General features: G+C 41.3%; 1 protein-coding gene across 2 annotated transcripts in view; it reads right to left on the bottom strand.

The window, feature by feature from the left end:
• Window positions 1-21,698, bottom strand: part of LOC140342911 (rho guanine nucleotide exchange factor 9) — a 931,826-nt gene that overhangs the window by 594,638 nt on the left and 315,490 nt on the right. Inside the window, exon 10 of one of the 2 annotated variants that reach the window (XM_072429271.1) lies at window positions 18,412-18,577. In XM_072429271.1, coding sequence (XP_072285372.1) covers window positions 18,412-18,577 — 166 coding nt within the window. Of the gene's footprint in view, window positions 1-13,279; window positions 18,578-21,698 lie in introns of those variants that run through there. The other variant, XM_072429272.1, reaches the window with a different exon arrangement.

Raw genomic sequence — 21,698 nt, 5'->3', positions numbered from 1 at the left:
GCAAGCCCTCCTACTATTACAATCTTTTGACAGCTAGTCCTAGCAAGACGCTTCTTCCTAGACCTGTCACCCTTTTCATCCTAAAACTCGGTAAGCAATCTCTTTTATTTCCATATTGTGACAGCACCGCATACAGCTGTCAGACACCAAGCTAACCAATATACTCTTTGGACCTAATCACTAATCCTTCTCTATAGGTACCATATGTATCAAAGATTCGAAAATATCCGCACTTTATACCACATCAAAACTTAAGGCATTAATTGTAGTAACATCACCATTTTAAACAAGTCTATTATTAGTACTTGTTGAGTTTTAAGACTTAAACCCTATCCAATATATATATCTTATAGACAATACGACGCACACCAATAGCATCACCTATTTTCATCATCTGTGTCATACCTATCTGTGACACCAACTTAACCTCGCCAAGACAAGTAAGTCAACCCTGTTTATACTAAACTTTTGACAGCAATACTGCATTCAACCTCCTTGATGCACATGGATACTTTTATATACATAATTACTCACTTTACCACACTTAAACTTTCATGTGACAGGATAAGATATAGTATGCTATGCTATGACTTTAGGACCTAATGATGTTAATTTAAAAACATTTTTTATGTATATGTTTTCATGTTATATTGCAAATTGTTCCACTATATCTTCAAGCCTTTATCTACATATGCATGCTATGTCACCATGTACATTTCACTCTAAGGAATGACTTACTAATTCTTTATATGTACTCTATTTTGTATATACAGTATTTACGCCTGTTGCATACCCCTGGGGTATGGGGAATGGGTCTGTGTTATAATACACTATTGTATTGTTGTGACACAAAAGTGGTATGCCTTTTTAATAATACATAACTATAAACAAGAGTCTGAAGCCCCTCTCTTTTCTCTTTTTAACCTTTATTTCATATGCACACATAGAGGAGCGGCTCATAAATGTTCTAACTATTTTTTATGGAAGATAAGGTGCTTGTCCTCATACCCCTAAATTAAGGATTTTTTGGAGACCCTATTACCAATGGTGGATGAATCTAGTGAGGGCACATTAATCCTGGGAGGTGATTTTAACTTTGCACTTAACCCTGTTTAGATGTGTCCTCCACATTAACAAGCGCTGCTACAGGAGGATTAAACGTACGCTACACCTACATCAACTTGTTGACATATGGCGCATTCACCACCTGTCAGAAAAAGATTTTACATATTACTTGCCAGTACATAAAATATACTCTCAAATCAATTTTTTTTGGTTAGTCATCATGCAATCCCTATGGTCATCTCCTCGGATATTAGAGTGGTATCTATCTCTGATCATGCTCCTACAACCCTATCAATACAGGCCACCTCAGTGTTGCCTAGGTGCTATACTTGGAGGCTAAATTAGTCTTTATTAGAATCCCCGGAGGTACGTGCCAAACTTGAAGAAGAAATCTTTTTTTTAATTAAACGGCACATCAGTGAAGAATCATCTGTCCCCATGGGAAGCTCATAAATGTTATGTTCGGGGGCTTCTCATTCAACAAGGACACAAGCATAAAAAAGATCGAGAAAAATGCATAAATCAATTATTGGCTGAACTAAAATCTTCGGAGACTACTCACAAACGTGATCATACTTTAGAAGTTGAAAAACAAATTGTGCAGGTTAGAGAGCGTATTAAAGAACTGCTCCATTTTAAAACTAAATTCTTACTCACAAAATGTCCAGGGTTCTATTACAAGCATTTGAACAAATGCAGAAAGGGCTCCTGCTCGTATTTTACAGGAGAAAAGGGCAAGAAAATATATTCGGAGTGTTGTCTCTCCATCTGGGGGGATGGCTTGCACTACCCCAGACATAGCAGAGGCTTTCAGGATGTTCTATGAGAACCTGTATAACCTGGGCGACAATTATCCTATTGACTCTGACCAAACCAAAACTTTCATTTCAAAACTTTCACTTTCGATTTCATTCGCACATATATACCTGCTTCTGGTTTGTCCTCTTTTCCAAAAGATGTAGTTGAGTCCTTAGATGTTCCGATTACGACAGAAGAATTGGCTTCTGCCATTTCAGGTGCAGCTACTGGCAAGGCTCCTGGGCCAGATGGTTTCACTCTCCCCTATTATAAAAGCTTGCTCCCTGTACTATCTCAGAAATACCTGGAGGCCCCCTAGAGACACCTTGACTGCTCATATTTCACTCATCCTCAAGCCTGATAAGGACCCTAACTCATGCTCCAGTTATAGGCCGATTTCCCTCCTAAACTGTGACCTAAAATTATTTAGCTCTATTCTTGCCAGATGCCTCACGCCACTTTTACAAACAATTATCCACGCGATTATCCACGTGATAATATGGTGCACACACTTAACCTGATTGATGTCAGTACTAAAAAGATCCTGGTAACGTTGCTAGCAGCTGACGCAGAAAAAGCGTTCGGCAGGGTAGACTCGGATTGATGGATTCTGTCCCTTTATTCTGCTCCTACAGCGCAAATCAAGAAAAATGGCTCATTGTCGTCATTGTTGTCATTGCCCTATAACATATGGAATGGAACTAGACAGGGGTTCCCTTTATCACCCTTACTGTTTATTCTGATACTAGAACCATTTCTAAGACATGTAAGAAACTAGAGCCCAATTAGAAAGCCCAAGAAACTGCCCAATTAGAGGGACTCTGTCTTATGCGTATCAGCTTCTCTTGGAGAAATCAACACCCTCAGCTTTACTGTTTCTAACAAAATATGAAAGGAATTTAAGTATCACGTTCCCTCCTGAGCAACAGGAACAACTCTTGTACCTAGGACATAAGGCTGCGCTTAGCAAAGCATACCAGGAACTTAATTATAAATTACTTATCTGTTGGTACAGAGTAGGGATGAGCGAGCGAGATTATTAAATTCAATCTCGCAGCGAATCGGGCCGTTCTCGCTTACCGAACTTTTAAGCAAGAACAGCCTTGTGATTCGCCATGAGGTCGTGTTCTCGACGAACAAACAAGGGGAAATGCAGGGGGCGGGAACGCCCACTATTTCCGGTGGGAATGGCGCGGCTGGGAGCGAATCATTTGCTCCCAGGATGCATCAGCAGAGATCTCAGTATATATACACAGGGAAGGAGGAAGGGGTTAGTCACTCCATCTTGTGTTCTGTGTGAGGGGGAGAAGCAGGGAGAGAAGTGAATAGTGACAGGGACAGGTTAGAAGCCTTCTGTATATCTAGAAATATACAGATTGTGCAGTTTTTCTTGCTACCTCTTGCTATTTATCCAAAAAGGCAAAAACATTTTTGTGCTACTCTACAAAAAGAGAAATTTCAGTCTGATAACTCTTGCAATTTATCAGAAAAGCCATTGTGCATTGTGACAGGGCAGGTTAGGAGCCTTCTGTATATCTTGAAATATACAGATTGTGCAGTTAAAGTTGCTACCTCTTGCTATTTTTCAAAAAAGGCAGAAACATTTCTGTCCTACTGTACAAAAAAACACACATATTTCGGTCTGATACCTCTTGCAAGCTATTCAAAAAGCCAGAAAAAGTTCTGTATTTCTCTAAAAAAAAATACAGATATTTTATTCTGATCCCACTTGCTATCTATAAAAAAAAGCCAGAAAAACTTCTGTATATCTCTAAAAAAATACAGATATTTAATTCTGATACCTCTTGCAATCTATCACAAAAGCCAGAAAAATTTCATACAAAAATACATATATTCAAAAAATACATATATTTCATTGTTTGATACGTCTTGCTTTTTACCAAAGAAGACAGTTTGGTACAGAAAAATTTCTGTCCTACTATAAAAAAATTAAGATATTTCAGTGTTCGATACCTGTTACTATTTACCAAAGAAGACTGGTACAGTGAAATTTCTGGCTTTAAAAAAAATACAGATTTTTTTTTTACTACATTAGCAATTTATTTGAATAATTTTGGAACCCAAAAATAGAGTAGAGGCACATTGAGTTGTTCTGTGCTTAATTTTCCCCACATTGAAATGTACTAATAAAAAAAACAACAAATAAACTATATCCAAGACTTTCTGAAGTATTTAAGCAGACATACAACTGTATCATTATTTAAGTAGTTCTATTCCTTTCAATTGGTAATTATTTGTTATTAATCCTACCAGTAAGCTGATATATGAGAGAACCAAATATCATATTGTTCTGTGGTTCTCAAAACAAAGAGGACAAAGTGTGTATGTGCTAAGACGTCTCCTAGCACCAATCTTATTTTAGGAATGACCCATTTAGAGATCATGGCTTTGTTTTCTCCTATCTCACAAGGAATCTATTGCTGGTAACATCATATTCTTTTAAAGCCTTTTCTCTTCTCTTTGTTCAGGAAGCTCAGAGCATAATTTCTCAGTCACAGCTAAAGCATCTGCTTTCGCTAGGTGAGGAGCATTAAAATAGCTGTCAACTAACATTGTAAAGTCAGCGAGCATGCCATCCAACATAGCTTGACGCAAATCTAGGAGGTTTCTAGGACTTCCAGAGCCAACACTTTCAGCAAAGTAGCAGACAATGGACGGTCGGGAACACATATTAGGATTTTGCTCCATCAATGTTTGTTTGATATTCAAGAAATGTACTTGTGCAGATGGCATATTTAGATACCGAGTCAAACATTCCTTCACAGTAGATGTTCGATGAGGAAGAAAACCACCAGTCTCCATGGAAAACAAGTACACATCACCCACCTGTGTATCAAAAACATTATTCAAAAACACACCATATTGGTGGGACAAAATATCTCCAAGCCAACGACAGTAGTGGGTGACTTTTAGGATGCCTTTGTCTTCAACCACCATTTGGAGACCATTTTTAAAGACCCCTGGACCCATGGTGAGGATGTCAAAGAGGTAAACATGATTTTTTGTGTCCACCTGCAGCCAGCACAGTTTCCCATAACGACATATGTTCAGGCCAGAAGCTCCCAAACTCAAGACCTTTTGGTGCTGGAGATGCAGAATCTTTCTTCTTTTGTCTCTCTTTCAACCTATTGGCCTCTTGAGTCTTCCTTCTACTGGTTCCACATTTAGAACATTTTGCACAAAAAACAGCCTTGCTCCTCGCACATCTTCACCAGTCTTCAAATCCTTGACTTTATTCAGGAGAACAGTGTGATCTGCATGAACACCAAGTAAAACTCCTTGCAATCTTCCAATAATGGTTGTAATTTTGATAGTCTTCCCAATATTACAGCTATTACATTGAGTCCACAAGTGGACACCATATAGAAATGGTAATAAAATGAATGCACATAAATGTAAGCCTTCTGCAGGTCCAGGGGATCTGTGCCTCCTTCAGTGTCACCCACCTTTCCCACCCCCCCTGCTGCCAGCACCAGCTCTGCTAAGACATCATCTTCTCAGCTCACTTCCTTGTCCAGGTCACGTGACTCCCAGTGAGCTGCTCCACTACCTCAGAGGACTAGAGTGTTTTGCAGACGCGCTCCCCCTGCTGGTGAAGATGTGAACACCACCAAACTCTAGTCTCCAAGACCCCCTCTGGTGGTAGGATAGGATGCAGCAGGTCACATGGCTTCATTCATCACATAAAAGGAAGTGAAGGGCAACAGGAAGTTGCCTGAACAAGGAGTTCTTTTGGCTCTGCTTCCAGGTTCCTGTTTGTTGATTCTCTTGTTTCTGATTCCTTGTGTACCGACCTCGGCTTGACCTTGACTACTGCTGATCGCTCCCTGCCCTGACCTCTTGCTTGCCTGACTACTCTCTGCTCCTCGCTCTGGTACCACGTCCTGTTTCTGCCTGTCAGCAGTCACCTGCCTTGGCGTGCACGGGGGCCACAACCTGGCAACATCCTCATCTCTCCAGGCTCTGGTGACGACCGAGCAGCTGCTTAGACTCTGCGCCCTGTGCACGTCTCTACCAACTGAGCTGGTGACACAAAGGGTCAACCGTCCTGCCTTGCAGTACCCTGACGGTTTGTTCAGGCCATGGACCCCGCTGACATTACATTGCCTGATTCCATGCAGGACCTGCGAGAGCGCACCCAAAAACAGGAGTCCCTTCAGATGAAAGGGGCCATTAACCAGCCTCCTGCCTCTGCGACTGCAATTCCAGCCCCTGTACCTGGAACTCCAGTAGCAGCTACACTTCCAGCCACCATGCTGCCATACTCTGCGCTTCCGATTCCTACTCCCTCCCGGTGACCCCAAGCTTTGTCGTGGCTTCATTAACCAATTCCAAATACAGCTTGAATTGCAGCCCTGGAACTTTCCCACTGGGCGAACCAAGGTGGCTTTCTTCATCTCCTTGCTGTCCGGAGAGGCCCTTGCTTGGGCTTTGCCCCTCTGGGAAAAGGGCGATCCTATCCTGTGAGATTTCAATGCCTCCTCTGTGGCCTCTGAAGTAGGTCAATATGCGGTGAAATTCCGAACCCTGGCGTCCAAATTAAACTGGAATAATGACGCCATGGTGGCAGTTTTCTGGCAGGGGCTCGCAGGCCATATTAAGGATGAGCTTGCTGGCCGGAACCTTCCCCCTACTGAAACCCTGAAAGTCCGGCGTCCAATTAAATTGGCTCCCAACTTCCAAAGACCTCCTCTCTCTACAGTAGATGCAAGTGGACCGTGCTTGACTTACCCCTGAACAGCAGACAGGCCGCAGGACCTTTGTTTGTACTGTGCTGGGGAGGGCCTCTACAAGCTCAATTGAAGGCCCCAAACGCCAGTGCCTAGGGAAATGGAGAGAGGGTTCCTTAGGCAAACCTATTACCTCTCCACAATCCAAAATAACTTTTCCTGTCAGGATCTCATGTGACAGACATCATTTTTGTACCCAAGCCCTTTTGGACTCAAGCTCTGCTGGAAACTTCATCAGCCAACAATTGATCTCTGGTCACAACATCCCTGTAGTGCCCCTATCCAAGCCTTTGGTGGTCTCTGTGGTTAATGGCACTGGTCTACCGGACTGCATCCAGCATGCCACTGTGCCACTCTCCATGAAACTTGGGGCTCTGCACACTGAGGCTTTTTACTTTTTGGTGGTTCCGAAGATCGTCCATCCAGTTTTGTTGGGGTTACACTGGTTGTGCAGACATGCCCCTGTCAATGAATGGAGCACTGGAGACATACTTTCGTGGAGTGCCACCTGCTTCCAGGAGTGTCTTCCCAGGCTACGTCCCATCCAGCAAATCTATCTGCTGCTGCTTCACCTCAGCCTAGCTTGCCAAGACCAGAAGCCGTTTGATCGACTTCAAGGGGCGTTGGTCTTTACTAAGTTAGACTTGTGCGGTACCAACAACCTGATCCGCATTTGTGAAGGGGATGTTTGGAAGACTGCCTTCAACACCCAGGGATGGCCATTATGAGTACTTGGTAATGCCATTTGGGCTCTGTAATGCGCCAGCGGTTTTCCAGAATTTTGTGAATGACATCTTACGGGACATCCTGGTCTACTCAAAGCATCTACCTACCCACAGCGACCATGTCAAGTGGGTTCTGCAACGGCTTAGGGAGAACAGACTGTATGCCAAGCTGGAGGAATGCCAGTTTGAACTTTCTGAGGTTCCATTTTTGGGATACATTGTGTCTGCGCAGGATTTGCGCATGGACCCGACAAACTTTTGTCTGTGTTAAACTGGCAACAACCACTTGGGCTAAAACCTGTCCAGAGGTTCCTGGGCTTTGCTAATTACTACTGGCAATTTATTAAAGACTAATTCTCACTGATTGCCCCAATTACAGCTATGACCAAGAAGGGTGGTAACTGCAATCTGGTCACCGGAGGCACTCCAGGCCTTTCACTTGTTGAAGAAGGCCCTTGCATCAGTGCCTGCCCTGGTTCGCCCTGACACCTCCCAGCCCTTCCTTTTAGAGGTGGACGCTTCCTCTGTTGGAGTGGGCGCAGTTCTTTCCCAGAAGAATGCGGCAGGAAAGCTGAAGTCCTGTGGTTTCTTCTCTAAGAAGTTCTCTCCTGCGGAGAGGAACTACTCCATCGGAGACCGCAAGCCTCTTGCAGTCAAACTCACCTTAGAAGAATGGCGCCACTTACTAGAGGGAGCTCAACATCCTGTAACTACACTGTCCACAGAACCTGCAGTATTTACAGTCAGCACAACGCCTGAATCCTCGTCAAGCCCGGTGGGCACTCTTCTTTGCCAGGTTTGATTTCCTACTCGCATATCGTCCAGGTTCCAAAAATTTTCCAAAGCTGATGCCCTTTCTCACTCCTTTGAAAAGGAGGACCCAGAAACGGAACCCACCTTTGTTATCGACCCTGCTCGAATCATGCCCATGGCTCCAGTCCTGCTGGACCAGATTCCCCCCGGAAAATCATATGTTAAAAAGGGCCAGCGCCCTTCGGTCCTTCAATGGGGTCATGCTTCTAAGGTTGCTGGTTACCACGGGAAACACAAAACGTTTGACTTAATCAACTGAAAATATTGGTGGCCAAATTTGAAGCAGGATGTATGTGACTTTGTGGCTGCTTGCACTGAGTGTGCGTGGCACAAGGTGCCTTGCAGATCCCCCCTCTGGTCCTTTGCAGCCTCTTCCGACTCCTGAACTACCATAGACTCATCTCCATGGATTTTAAAAGTGACCTTCCATCCTCTAATGGGTTCACCACAATATGAGTTGTGGTAGATAGGCCCATTTTATTCCCCTTCCTGGTCTTCCTACTTCTTCCACGTTGGCTAAAATCTTCCTCAAGGAAGTTATCCGTCTGCATGGAGTACCATTACATATAGCCCCTGATTCATCAAGCAAAATCGGATTATCGGTCGCGCATTCGTATTAGCGATCCGGAATCGTGCGCGATCGCGCTATTCAAGAACCGGAAAAGCTTATCCGACAGCTTTTTACTGGCGATCATGCATTAAAAGTCACTGTTCCCCTAAAAAATCATTCTTTCTAATGGCACACACATACGCGCGCACTCGAGTCCCGGACCGCGGTAATCCGCGATCGCTGGTCGCGCGTATTATCGCGCTTCCAGCGATCGCGGATTTCAATGATGAATCAGGGACATAGTGTCAGACCGTGGAGTGCAGTTCACTTCTTGCTTCTGGCGAGCCCTCTGTCGCCTGTTGGACATCAAGCTGGATGTCTCCTCTGCCTACCACCCCCAGTCTAACGGGCACACAGAGCAGACAAACTAACCCCTGGAACAGTTTCTCCGCATGTACATTGACTCCCAGCAAAGTAATTGGTCTGACCTATTGCCTTGGGCTGAGCTGGCTCACAACAATCGCTCCAGTGAGTCTACAGGTCACAACCCTTTCTTCATTGTCTCTGGTCGCCACCCCAAGCTCCCAGCTCCTGTCCCTACACTGTCCGATGTTCTGGCTGCAGCTGCTACTGCTGACCACTTTCAGCAGGTTTGGAGGAAGGTTCAAGAGACTTTAAAGCGTTCCTCTCTACGCTACAAGAAATCGTCTGACAAGAAAAGATCCCCTGCACCTCAGTTTTTCCCTGGCGATAAGGTCTGGCTTTCTACTAAAAATATTCGGTTACGGATGCCGTCTCCCAAGTTGGCTCCACGTTTCATTGGTCATTTTCCCATCCTGTCTCAGATTATTCCAGTCACATACAAGGTAAAACTGCTTCCTTCTCTAAAAATCCATAATTCCTTTCACGTCTCACTCCTTAAACCAGTTATTTTCAATAGGTTCTCTAAGAAGATTATACCCCCTGGACCTGTCCCTGCTGCTTTAGAAGAAGAATATGAAGTAGAACAGATTTTGGACTCCAGACCCGTCCGGGGATCATTGCAATATCTGGTGCATTGGAAAGGCTATGGCCCTGAAGAACGTTCCTGGGTCCCTTGTAAGGATCTCCATGCTCCCCAGCCTCACCTCCAGAGGCTCTGGTGAAGATCGGGCAGCTGCTTAGACTCTGTGCCCTTTGTTTGTCTCTACCAACTGAGCTGGTGACACAGAGGGCCCACTGTCCTGCCTTGCAGTACTGTGACACCTACGTGTATTGTAATGACATCTATGTAACAGAGCACTAACACATACACAGGTAAACAAATAAAACACTGCAGGCTCTGATTCATCTGACAAAATCTTCCTGCCCACACACTGCCCGGCCTGCCTTGACTTCCAATTGTCCTCTCCCCTTCCTCACAGTTGCCAGAAGTCTCACTAGCAGCAGCTGTCTCCAGCAGTGAAGAGAAGAGGGAGAGTGCTCTCCTTTGCCATGCTGCCCCTATCCATGGCTATGGAGTGAGGATGTCTGCTTTTTCCTTCATCTCTGCTGGGGTTCTACATGGCAGAAAACATGGCATAGAAACCCCTATTTAACTAATATCCAGGAGGCAACAGATCCAAAATAGCTATTTCAAGACCAGTTGAGTTTGCATGAAAGGGACCCCTGGGGGCCACTCTGTGGCAATGAGCATTAGAGTATTGTCAATTCACTCTGTGCTGTGGTGCCCCAAATATATACTTGCTCATTCACAAAATATTAAGGCTGCATTCGGACTGGCAGTGAGGTTGTGGTGCGGTTACTGATTCCTCATGCCATAGAACCCTGACTAGGGGGAGACGCTCAGTACCGCTCACTGCCACCTGAAATCAAATCTGCAGACGCTGCGGTGGGAGGGACTGAGCGGCTAGCGGGGTGCCTGTTACACATAGCTGGCCAATTACCTTCTCTGAACCCTAATTTCTCTGGAACGGGGAGATGATGTGCCCTGAAGATATAGTATTGAGAACATGTCCCCCTTGGCTATCTGTCATATGAATTGCATTTCTCTAGAAGTATCTATTGCAGAGATTTTGGGGTACAAAGAAGGTTAGTGGCCCCCTATAAATGACAGGACACATTGTATGGTGTAGTTTCTGCTCTTTGGTACAGAAATGGTGAGCAGGGAGCAATATATGACCAGCCAGCACTGTATGATAGATTTAGTTTTGTATCTTTCATTAACAAAATGTTGTGTTAATGACACATTTGTTGGTTTCGCAGTGCAGCTTTCCCTGTCACCTTTGGCCTGGTAAACCCATATCTGTCCAATTGGCAGGGTGATGTACAGGAAACAGTAAAGAAGAACCAGGGTAGAGCAGAGCGATTTTCCAGCTAATACAATGTAGAAGGTTTATTGTATTATGTGGAGGGAGGCCCCTATTCCATCTAGTCACTCCATCTAGCTTTAAGGCACTCTTCTGCAATGGTAATTGGCATTTGGTAAATGCACCTTTCAATCTTCAGGGGAGGTCAGTAAAAGCCATATGACCAGATGCTCCAGCAGCACAAATGAAGACTGTAGTGTCACCTGAGAAGGGTTTTTAACCTTCACCCACAGGCTAGGAGGATAAGTGACAGACAAATTTTCTAATAGTCTTGAGGTACATAACAGATGAATAACCGTTTATTTTGTACAAAACAGATGCCTAGGCATTGAAGCTGACATTTCAAAAAAAAAAACATTTTAGGATGCACATATTCTTTTATAACAAATATTTTACATAAATAAAATATTTGAAAATACTTTTAAAATGCCTTTTTCATTTTTATGTCTCCATAATTTTAATTTCTGATAAGGCTGTGTTTTCTGACACTTTTTTTTTTTAGTTTTCCTTTACATAAAACTTTTATTTTATTAAATATTTATTTGACAGTGCCAAACCCTTTATAACAAAACTGAACAGACAAAACAATTGTTAACAGAAGCTAAATAACAGACCTCTTTGTTCTCACTTAAATTGAACCCGAGCAGTAAAGTCAAGGATTTTTTTTTTGGCTTAGAACAAGTGCAGACCAACTTTTTTTCTGTGTACTGAAAAAAAGTCACAATGATATTGGTCCATATACATTTCCACCTGTGTTGGGTTTACTGTTTGTTTCATTGTGCAAAACTAAAGTGTGGTATCATGCAGAGCTTATTGTAGCTACGAGAGATTATAAATTCCCTGAAATGTAGCTGCAAATAATATATCTGACCATTAATAAAACAGACAAAACATGTAAAAAGATTTTAAAAAAATGAGAAACACAAGTACAAGATTCAATAATACAGAGGACGTAGCTGAAATAAAACTCTTCTGTGTTCCTGTGTTATAATATATGTAAGCATTATATTTACAAAAGGATGCATCAATCTGCAATGGTTTGCAACAAAACACATGAAATGACAAAACACATATACAAGAGGCAGTCAGCAAAAGGTACAACCACTCTTACAAAAATAAGCTTTGCTCCATTGCAGGCTCCAGTTTATACACATACTTTGCTTTACCTCTCTCACATTCATTTACAAGGATATGGCCTGCGCTGCCTACATGAAAATTTGGACTGACGCACAAAGGAGACATCTTGGGTGAGACCCATGGAAAACACAAAATGACTAACATGGTCATCATCTACATGTGTAGATTCTTGCATGGTAGAAAGCTTCAGCTGATGTAAGCTTTCTGCACAATGTCTTTAATAGTCTACAAACATTTTAAAAAATTGTAGACAAGACAAAATTATTACTAGAATAGTTACAGAACATACAGGTTACCTTGACCTTTAGATTCTTCAGGATTCAGCTTGCTGGAGGCAAGAAGCCCAACCTGAAGGCCATGTGTCAATATCTCCAGCAAGACATCACCACAGTTGTCGAGACTCAGAGAGAGATTGTTCACCTGCTTTTAGGAAAGCGGGTACATATGCAGCTTTTGGCAGTCATTACGCATCACCAGAAAATCAGAGGAGAGGTGTGACACATCTATAATCCTTTGGCACTGGTACATAAATTCTTTGAATCGATTAAAGAACATGCAATGATGAGACAGCAACAGGTGGGTATAGTCCACACCGGACATTCTCATTACACACAGGATTTATTTTATACTTTTCACTAGTGGCTAGTAAAATATGCTGCAATGCTATTTGCCACCTCAATGTAAGCACTATAATTTATACACACTAAATACCTACTTATACAATCCTAAGTACCTGTCACCCATAAATAGAAAGCAAAGTTATTCTGTGGTGCAAGGATGCTGACTGCTAGTGTCAATGTATTATAGATCATGACAAGTAAATAGGCCATTGCCTCATAAATATTCAGTAAAATATATAGTATATCATATAACCAGGGATCCCAACTCCATAACCCTTCACTGAACCTCTAGAGATAACCTGTCTTTAAGACATTGCCCCTGATTCATCAAGCAGAATCGGATTATCGGTCGCGCATTCGTATTCGCGATCCGAAATCGTACGCGATCGCGCTATTCAGCAACTGAAAAAGATCGCGGCCGGAGCCGCGCATCTCCGGCAGCTTTACACTGGCGAGCGTGTATTAAGCCTTAATTGGCAGATTCGCGCTCCCTATTGTGAAGGCAGGAATCCGGCTGGCAGTGAGGCGAGTGTACGTGCATACTCGAGTCTGAACCGCGGTAATCCGCGATCGATGGCCGCGCGTACTTTCGCGCTTCCAGTGAGCGCGGATTTTATTGATTTATCAGGGGCATTGCTGTTGGATGAAGAGGAAATTAAATATTTGTCTGTCACACAAAATGTCAAACAGGAAGGAATTTTTTTCCCCTGTTGAAGCAAATTGTACCAGGGGTTTTTTTGCCTTCCTTTGGATTAACATGTCCATAGGGTTTTATATCTGGGATATGTTTATTTCCCTAGTGGTTGAACTTGATGTCTTTTTCCCATCTGACCTACTATGTAACTATTTCTTTCTATGGATAACATGTATATTCAAATAAGGGGTAGAATTCTAGGGTGGCATGCACAGGCTATAAATCGGGAAATACAAGGGCCCAGGTACCCTGGCACTTAGCTGAAGTGCACATAAATCCTATTTACTATATTACCTATGCAGAATTAACATCACTGTGAAGAACAAATATGTGACTGCAACAAGTGATCCAACTGAAAACTGCCTTAACCTCCCTAGCGTTCTAATTCTGTCAGTATTTTGATGCAAAAAGTGATCCTATTTTTTTCGCATAGAAATTTTTGTTTATATTGTGGGCTTGTAATTCTTAGGATTAACTCCCGGGTATAATAATTACATTTATTTATTATATTATAATCATAAATTATAATATAATACATAATTATAAATAATAATTAAAAAAAATAATGAAATAATAGACAACAATGTAATCTTAAAATAAAATATAAAATTAAAAATGTACTTTTATTTTTATTTAATGTTGTGTGGTGTTTTTGCACTGCAAAAAACATTTAAAAGCAGATTACATTGTAATCTGCTTTTAAATTTCCTGCCCGGAGCCGAAAATTTCGGCTTATTCACCATTTGTCTTTCCCGACCAGTGCGTCAGTGAATGAGGCGATTGACCCCCGCCTTTCTCGTTTGACAGCGCACTAAAATGGGTGCATAAATATGGCAGAGGAGCCCTATTGACAAAGGCGGACATAGAGGCGGCTTTTCGGTTGTTACCGGTGCACCCGGTTAGCGCTTTTTGGGTTGCACATGGGAAGGAGCATTTTTTGTGGACCGCTGTTTGACAATCGGGTGCTCTTTGTTGTGTGCGCTGTTCGAAACTTTCAGTTTGTTTTTGGAATGGGCAGTGCTAGAGGTAGCCAGGGTAGATTCGGTCATCCATTACCTGGACGATTTTCTATTCATCGGGCCACCTGGGTCAGCGATTTGTAGAGTGTTGGTGACATTTGACTTTTTGGCGGACAAGTTCGGTATGCCCTTGGCTAAAGATAAATCGGAGGGCCCGGTGACAGAGTTGGTTTTTCTGGGGATCACAATTGACACCGTGGCAATAGAGTATATATATTTCTATATGTTTTATCTAGAATATTTACTGTATCCAAAATACTCTCATTCCTGCGGAAGCAACCGTAGTTGCTGTAAAACGCGTCGACTGAATGAAGGATACTGTTCTTTCCTCCCCCTGTATAAACAACCAACCATTGTGATGGGAACAGTTTTGGGAAGAGAGTAATTATGCATGTGACATTATGATGCCTTTCATAAGAATTTTTTATGATTCTTTTAATATTGTCTGTCTTTTTTATGTTGTAATACAATAAAATATTGTTTTTAAAAGGATAGCCCTGGAAAGTCCTGCTTTCTCAAACCCCTTTGTTCCAAACCTTTACATATAGTTGATATACCGCAATAAAAAACTGAAAAGGATTATTACAAATAAAAAATAAAAGTATTATATATATTTTAATTATTTGTGCTATCTGGAAACATTAAGTGTTATTATTTCCTGAATAAGTAATATGATACAAGCTTACAACTGAAGTTTTTTGAAGATAATACTACAGTCTACTTTACTTCATTGGCAGTAACATTCATTGTTCATTTTGTTCGTATGATTGTCAGATTCATTGAGTGTAATGCACCAATGAGTAGATATCAGTGCACATATTGTGTGTGTGGTCTTCCGCACTGGAATCACTTACAGTTAGGTACATATTTCATAGATCTCCCCAATCCAGAAAACGGCTTTAAATCATAGGATGCGGCCTGTAGACATGCAGCTCATGCCATGAAAAGGTTTATCATATTTCAGTCTCTACACGAGACAATAACAGGATTCAGAATTGCTACATCATGTCCTTAAATCATGTGAACAAAATCCAATGGACTTATTTAGTAAGGCAGTGCAGGGAGCAATGCTGAAAGTGCAAACAATTAGACTTCACTTTTTTAAATAATTTCTTTTAAAAAGTAAATGAGGTTGATTGTTCATACACTTTTATGGGTTATTGCCCTTTCCATGTAGCTCTGAATTGCTAAATAAGCTCACCTGTATTAAAATTATTAGTAAAAGTATACCAAAAATGTATTAGCTCTAAAGAGTGACATAGTTTTGGATAATAGTAAGAGTGGATGCACCTTCAAATCTCATGGGTTAAAAGTCTCATTCCTGCTGGTGATCCATAACCTGCCAGTCCCAAGGAACCTGGCACTGTGTCATTCAGCACAGTGAGAGGTGGGTACAGCTGGCATTAGTGTACTAGCAGACTAGACTCGATTATCAAAGTGTTCTAGGAAACAACGACGTGTAGTAAGACAATGGGGTGATTGAGAAAACAGCCAGACTCTACAAACAAAATGATGGGAGCACCTTGGGAAAGCAATTTAAGATATGAATTGAAGGCAACTGTTTAATAAGCTTTGACACAGTCTTCCTCTTTAGCTTTAATAGTTTTCCCATTAAAATAAATGAGTCTACATTGTCTGCAGCTTGGTAAGAGGCACTCTACTGAATACTAAATATAGGAGAATGCAGAACAGGAATGGTGCAGAGGAACTATACAAAAGGAGGCCTATGTGTTCATATATTTACATTCATATAATGAAGTAACCAATGAAGGAAGAGTGAGAGATAGGTAAAAGGAATGGTACGTATATAAAGGTAGAGAGTTCTAAAAGGCAGTGTCATAGATCCCCGCAGGTCTAGGTCATCCGTGCATCCTTCTGGCTCACCCTTCTTGCAGTCTCCTGCTGCCAGCACCATCTCTGCCTCTGAATGCAACTCTCTGCACACTTCCTGGTCCAGATCAGGTGATTCTCTGTCATCTGCTCCCTTGCCTCAGAGAACCAGGGTATTCCGCAGACGCACTACCTCTGCTGGCAGGCATCTGAATAACACTCATCATCTCATCACCAGCACTCCCTCTGCTGGTGGGATTGGTGTCTGCGGCTCACATGATCCACTCCTATCACCTGACATCCCCTTTTCAAGGAAGTGACCTGGCAACAGGAAGTTACCTGGACAAAGGAGTTCATTGTGGTTCTACTCCCAGGTTTCTACTGCTCCAGTTCCTGCGTTATCGGTGTACTGACTCCGGCTTGTTTCCTGACGACTCTTGTTTGCTGCCTGTCCTGACCTTTTGCCTGTTTCCTGACTACCCTTGTTTGCTGCCTGCCCTGACACTTTGGCTCGTTTGACTACTCTTTTGGACTTCCCTCTGGCACCATGTTTTGGTTCCTGCTTGTTAGCAGGCACCTGCCTTGGCAGGCTTGGGGGCCCCAACCTTGCAGGAGCTTTCTGCACAACAACATCACCTCTAGAGGCTCTGGAGAAGACCAAGCTACTGCTTAGACCCTGTGCCCCGTGCACGTCTCCACACAGCGGGCCCACCACTTGGCCTTGTGGAGCCGTGACAGGCAGGGAGTATGTAAAAGCTCAGAGTATTTAAAAATGGCAATGCACAATAAACCCAATAAATTGCAGTTAGATGCAAAGAGACTATGTAATGCTTGTTACAACATAAAACCATTTAAACCTCCAGACAGCACCAGGGCTGTAAGCAGTTTGTTATAGCGAGCTGCTGCCCTTTAGGCTAAAGTGCTCTGCTGCACACATACAAAGATGTTATTGCCATTCACACAAGGAAGTAGCACTAACCACTGCCTCACCCAAGCAAGCATGGCTTCAGGCAAAAATGTAAAGTCGCTGCAGACTTCTTTGTTCAGACAACTGAAGCAACATAATTCACCAGAAAAGAAAATGAAAAAGGTAAAATCCATACTCTTTTAGGAAGAACAAGGAATTAAGTATCACAATGTAATAAAAGTATAACAAGCCATGTTTTACCCTTATCCCAGAACATTGATGGAACAGTTAAAGCACAAGAGAGACTGCACAGTAGCTAGCAGATCCACTGGGAACTACAAAGCTCTGCTACAGCTAAAATAGTTGAGATCTGCTAGGTGAGCAAGCAAAATTTCTACTTCTCCTGCTTCTTTATACCTTGTAAACAGATTCAAATGAGAAGAGTATTTACCAATGCACAGCCAGCGTAGGGTGCTGTCCCGCTTTTCTGCTTCCAATCACTGCTTTTACCTAGCATATGCATTCTGTAAGGTTCTCCTTTTTATTTTGTGCAGCAGTGCTTTATTGAGAATGTGACCACTTTAAAAATGGTTGCTTTGAGGAAGTAATGAAAATGAGGCACAACCTTCTAGCACTAGGGGGACTATCGGCTCCCGGTCCCACTGGATCTGAAAGAGTGGGAATGTTTGTTGATAGATATCATGAAATGAAAGCAGCTTGTGTATTTTGAGTGTTTTCCTTTTATCACCATGTTTCCTTTCTGAATCAGAGGGAATGTTTTTTTTAAACAAAATATGCAAACATGAGTGGTCACTAACATCAAGAGTGAGGAAGGTCCCAAAGTCCGAGGAGAAAAAACGGCAAAAGTCTTCTGATTGTGATTGAAACTCTACATAGAGAAAATGGTTTGTGGAGCTTTTAAAAGCAGAGCAGTTCCTGATGTCTGAGGGGGAGGCGAATAAAATGAAATATTTTAGGTAAAAAGTTTTTTGTTTCTTTTTCTTTTTTTGGTCCTTTCATAGTATAATTACAACAGTGCTTCTCCGAAAAAAGGTCCATCTATAAATATATATTTTTTTTCTACATTGAATACTCCTTTCTCAATAAATATTTATATCTTTAAATTTCTGTATTATTTTTTGAAAGGCGTCAACCTGCTGAAGTTTTGCCAGAATGGGGATTGACTTCTCCTAGGTTCAGTGAACTCAAAAACTTGTGGCTCTGAAATGCCATCGGTCACCATATACTGTCCTTGGATGGCCCCTGGCTCCTGAGGTGGCGGATATGCTGGAGGTACTGAGCGAGGGCAGCTAACACCAGCTGGAAGAGAGACAGTCCGAAGTTAAGCATTTTTAGGAAAAGGCAAAAACCAAGTTGTTGCTAAAAACACATACAGACTATTCCAGACAGGTTATAGACCATTTACTATAAACATTCTTCCCAACTTGGAAAATATATTGTCGTCTGATATATAGTGATAGGACAAAGAAACACAACTTCATGCATTACTTTAAAACAAGGCTGCTGTGTGCAACATTAATCAACTGGCCCATAAAAACACCAATATGCCAACTTAATGGAGATAAACCTGGAATAGGGATACTGGAATAGATAGAGTATAGTAGTTTGTAGTAGTTTAGAGTTGAAAGATTTCCACAAAATACAAAAAACAGTTATGAATAACAAGCAAAGCTAGTTATGTTTGCTTTCTTGGTCTGGGTATATTGGTCATTAAAAACACGTTTTGGGCTTGTATCAGTAAATAGAACCTGTTTCAGAGAGTGTTTGCTGTTTTTCTTTTATCTATTAAAGTTATTGCTTTACAAAAGTGTTAATTTATTAATTATTAATTTATGCCAATAAAGTGTATACAGGCTGCTGGAGGTTTTGGTTATTTAGGCTAAACAGCAGAGGGCAGCAGAACAGCTTGAATGTCAGCTTCCTGCCTATAGAAAAACTACATGCCCCATTATTTCTTGCAATAAGTATCATTGATGGGGGTGTTTACACTTGTAGTCTCCACTATCTACAGCACAATGAGGTGGCTACAAATGAACATATTCTGAACAGAGCATGAATTTTAGCCTCGAGTATTAAGGATATTCAGTTATCTGCAAAGAATATAAAAGGTATTTATGGGGTCTATTATTGAACATATATTTTTAAAACAATACAAAGAATGAATAAGACATAAAATCAATATGACTTTTTACTTTAGTGACACTTTAATAATCTTGCTCATACATTAATGTTGACAGAAGAGAAAGACCTCCAAAAGTGATGCTTTGTGTGTTTTTCAAGTAGGAATTTAGTGTTAGAAAGCGTAAGAAATTAGAAAATTTAATTTTTAATACAATCTATGCTGCCAAGCTCTCTACAGAACATGCTTTCTGTGTTCATACAGTGAGCAGCTGCACCAAGTATAAATCCCTAATAAATACTGCAGGCTGTTCATGTGTCTAAGAACACATCATGGAGGCAGGAAAACTGCAGCTTAGACCGCTAGGATTGTCACCCCTAAAGGGATATACAAAAAATAGGATACACTAGCCTACTACACTTACTAGATTTTAGATTTTAAAAAAAAAAATGATTTATGGGGAAAGAGAGGGTGTTTTAATAGGGACGTGGCACTGGCGCTGTGCTCTAGTTCATCAGCCATTCGGCTCGATTAGCTGGTAAACTGGGGCAGGAGGGAATGGGCGGAAATGGCTTCATCTCCATCTTCTGCGCATGCACTGGCGCCACGTCCCAATTAACACGCCCTCTCTTTCCCCATATAAGGCAAGAGTGATCTTTATGTCACTCTGCCACTTTTCAGCGGTACTCACACATCTACCACTGTTTGAACCAAGCAGTCCTGGTTTTTCTTACAGCCATCTGGTAAGTCCAAGATTTTCTCTCTTTCTTCAGTATAGTCCCCTAAAATAACTTTGATTGAACTTCTCTGTTCTATTTTTGACATCATTTTTTTCATAGGAGATCAGCTTGCAACATGATGAGAGGGCACATTACTCCCATACAATAATTTTTTACCTTTTCTGTAATGAATGAACCATCTTTAATTATATTCCACACTACCCAGCTTATTAATATTATAATTTCCCCACTCCACCGTTCTCCCTTTCTTTGATATAAGGATGAATTAATATTAGTAACCTCAACCCTTTTAATAACTGGTGATTTTAATTTTCTTTTTCCAACCCCCACAGTTTTTTTCTTTGACTAATATCTAACAATAAACATACCTAATTTTCTTTTAGAATTATATTGGAACTATCTTAGTTTTAGGAGTGCTTGCACACTACAAGAAACCATTACAACTTATAAGTAAGTTCCTTTGAAGTTTCTCTATCACCTTAAGACATTCTTTATACATACATTTATTTGGTTGTATCAATTCACAATTCCGTGGAATTTATTTATATAATCTAGGATCACTGTTCTAATCGATCTCTAATTTTTCTGTACTTTTGGAACTAGATGTCACCAATACTTATTTTGTAACCCTTGATTTCATTGCAGTCCTTATTTTGTATTTACCATTTTTGTAAATGTTGATATCTCCAATTTTATTGTGTTCAACCATACATATGCTTGAACATCCTTGATGTCCTTGATGCGAAACGCATCAGGATTGAGACAGTCATTCCTATCAAATAATATTTAGTCAGGTGGCTGTTGTATAGTAATCCAGCCATATTCCTATGTGGCTTCACATAGGATAGCCAACCCTGTATTAATTGTGCTATGTATTATCACTAAAAATATTGTGTCACCCAACATAGTCACATAGTAGGTTAGGTTGAAAAAATACATCAAGTCCATCAAGTTCAACCACTAGGGAAATAAACATACCCCAGATATAAAACCTTATAACACATAGTTGGTCCAGAGCAACGTCTCTTCTCAAGGGAGAATAGATTCAGTTCAGCTCCAGATGTCTCCATCTCTGCGGTCTATTCCTCTTTTAATACAAGAAAGTACTTTGCTAGCTTTAGATATTGCAGCTTGGCATTGCATGGTGTTATTAAGTCTATGATCTACCAGAACCCCCAGATCCTTTCCATTTCTGACTCCCCCAAATGTATTCACCCCAGACAGTATGAAGCATGCATGTTGTTAGCTCCCAAGTGCATAACTTTACATTTATCTATATTAAATGTCATTTTCCACTTCCAGGTCTGCTTGTATAATATAGACACTCTGTATGGACCTAATTCCATTACATAGTTTCGTGTCATCTGCAAACACAGAAATGGTACTTTTAATCTCAAACTCTATATAATTTATAAAGATGTTAAACAGTAAAGGTCCCAACACTGAACCCTGGGTACATCCCTAATAACCTTAGACCATTCAGAGTATGAATCATTAATTTACAACTCTCTGGATGCGATCTTTAAGCCAGTTCTCTATCCATTTACAGATTGACTTTTCT

Source organism: Pyxicephalus adspersus, chromosome W (genome assembly GCF_032062135.1).
Source record: "Pyxicephalus adspersus chromosome W, UCB_Pads_2.0, whole genome shotgun sequence".
In the NCBI taxonomy this organism is placed as follows: domain Eukaryota; kingdom Metazoa; phylum Chordata; class Amphibia; order Anura; family Pyxicephalidae; genus Pyxicephalus; species Pyxicephalus adspersus.
This window is presented reverse-complemented; position numbering and strand designations above follow the sequence as displayed.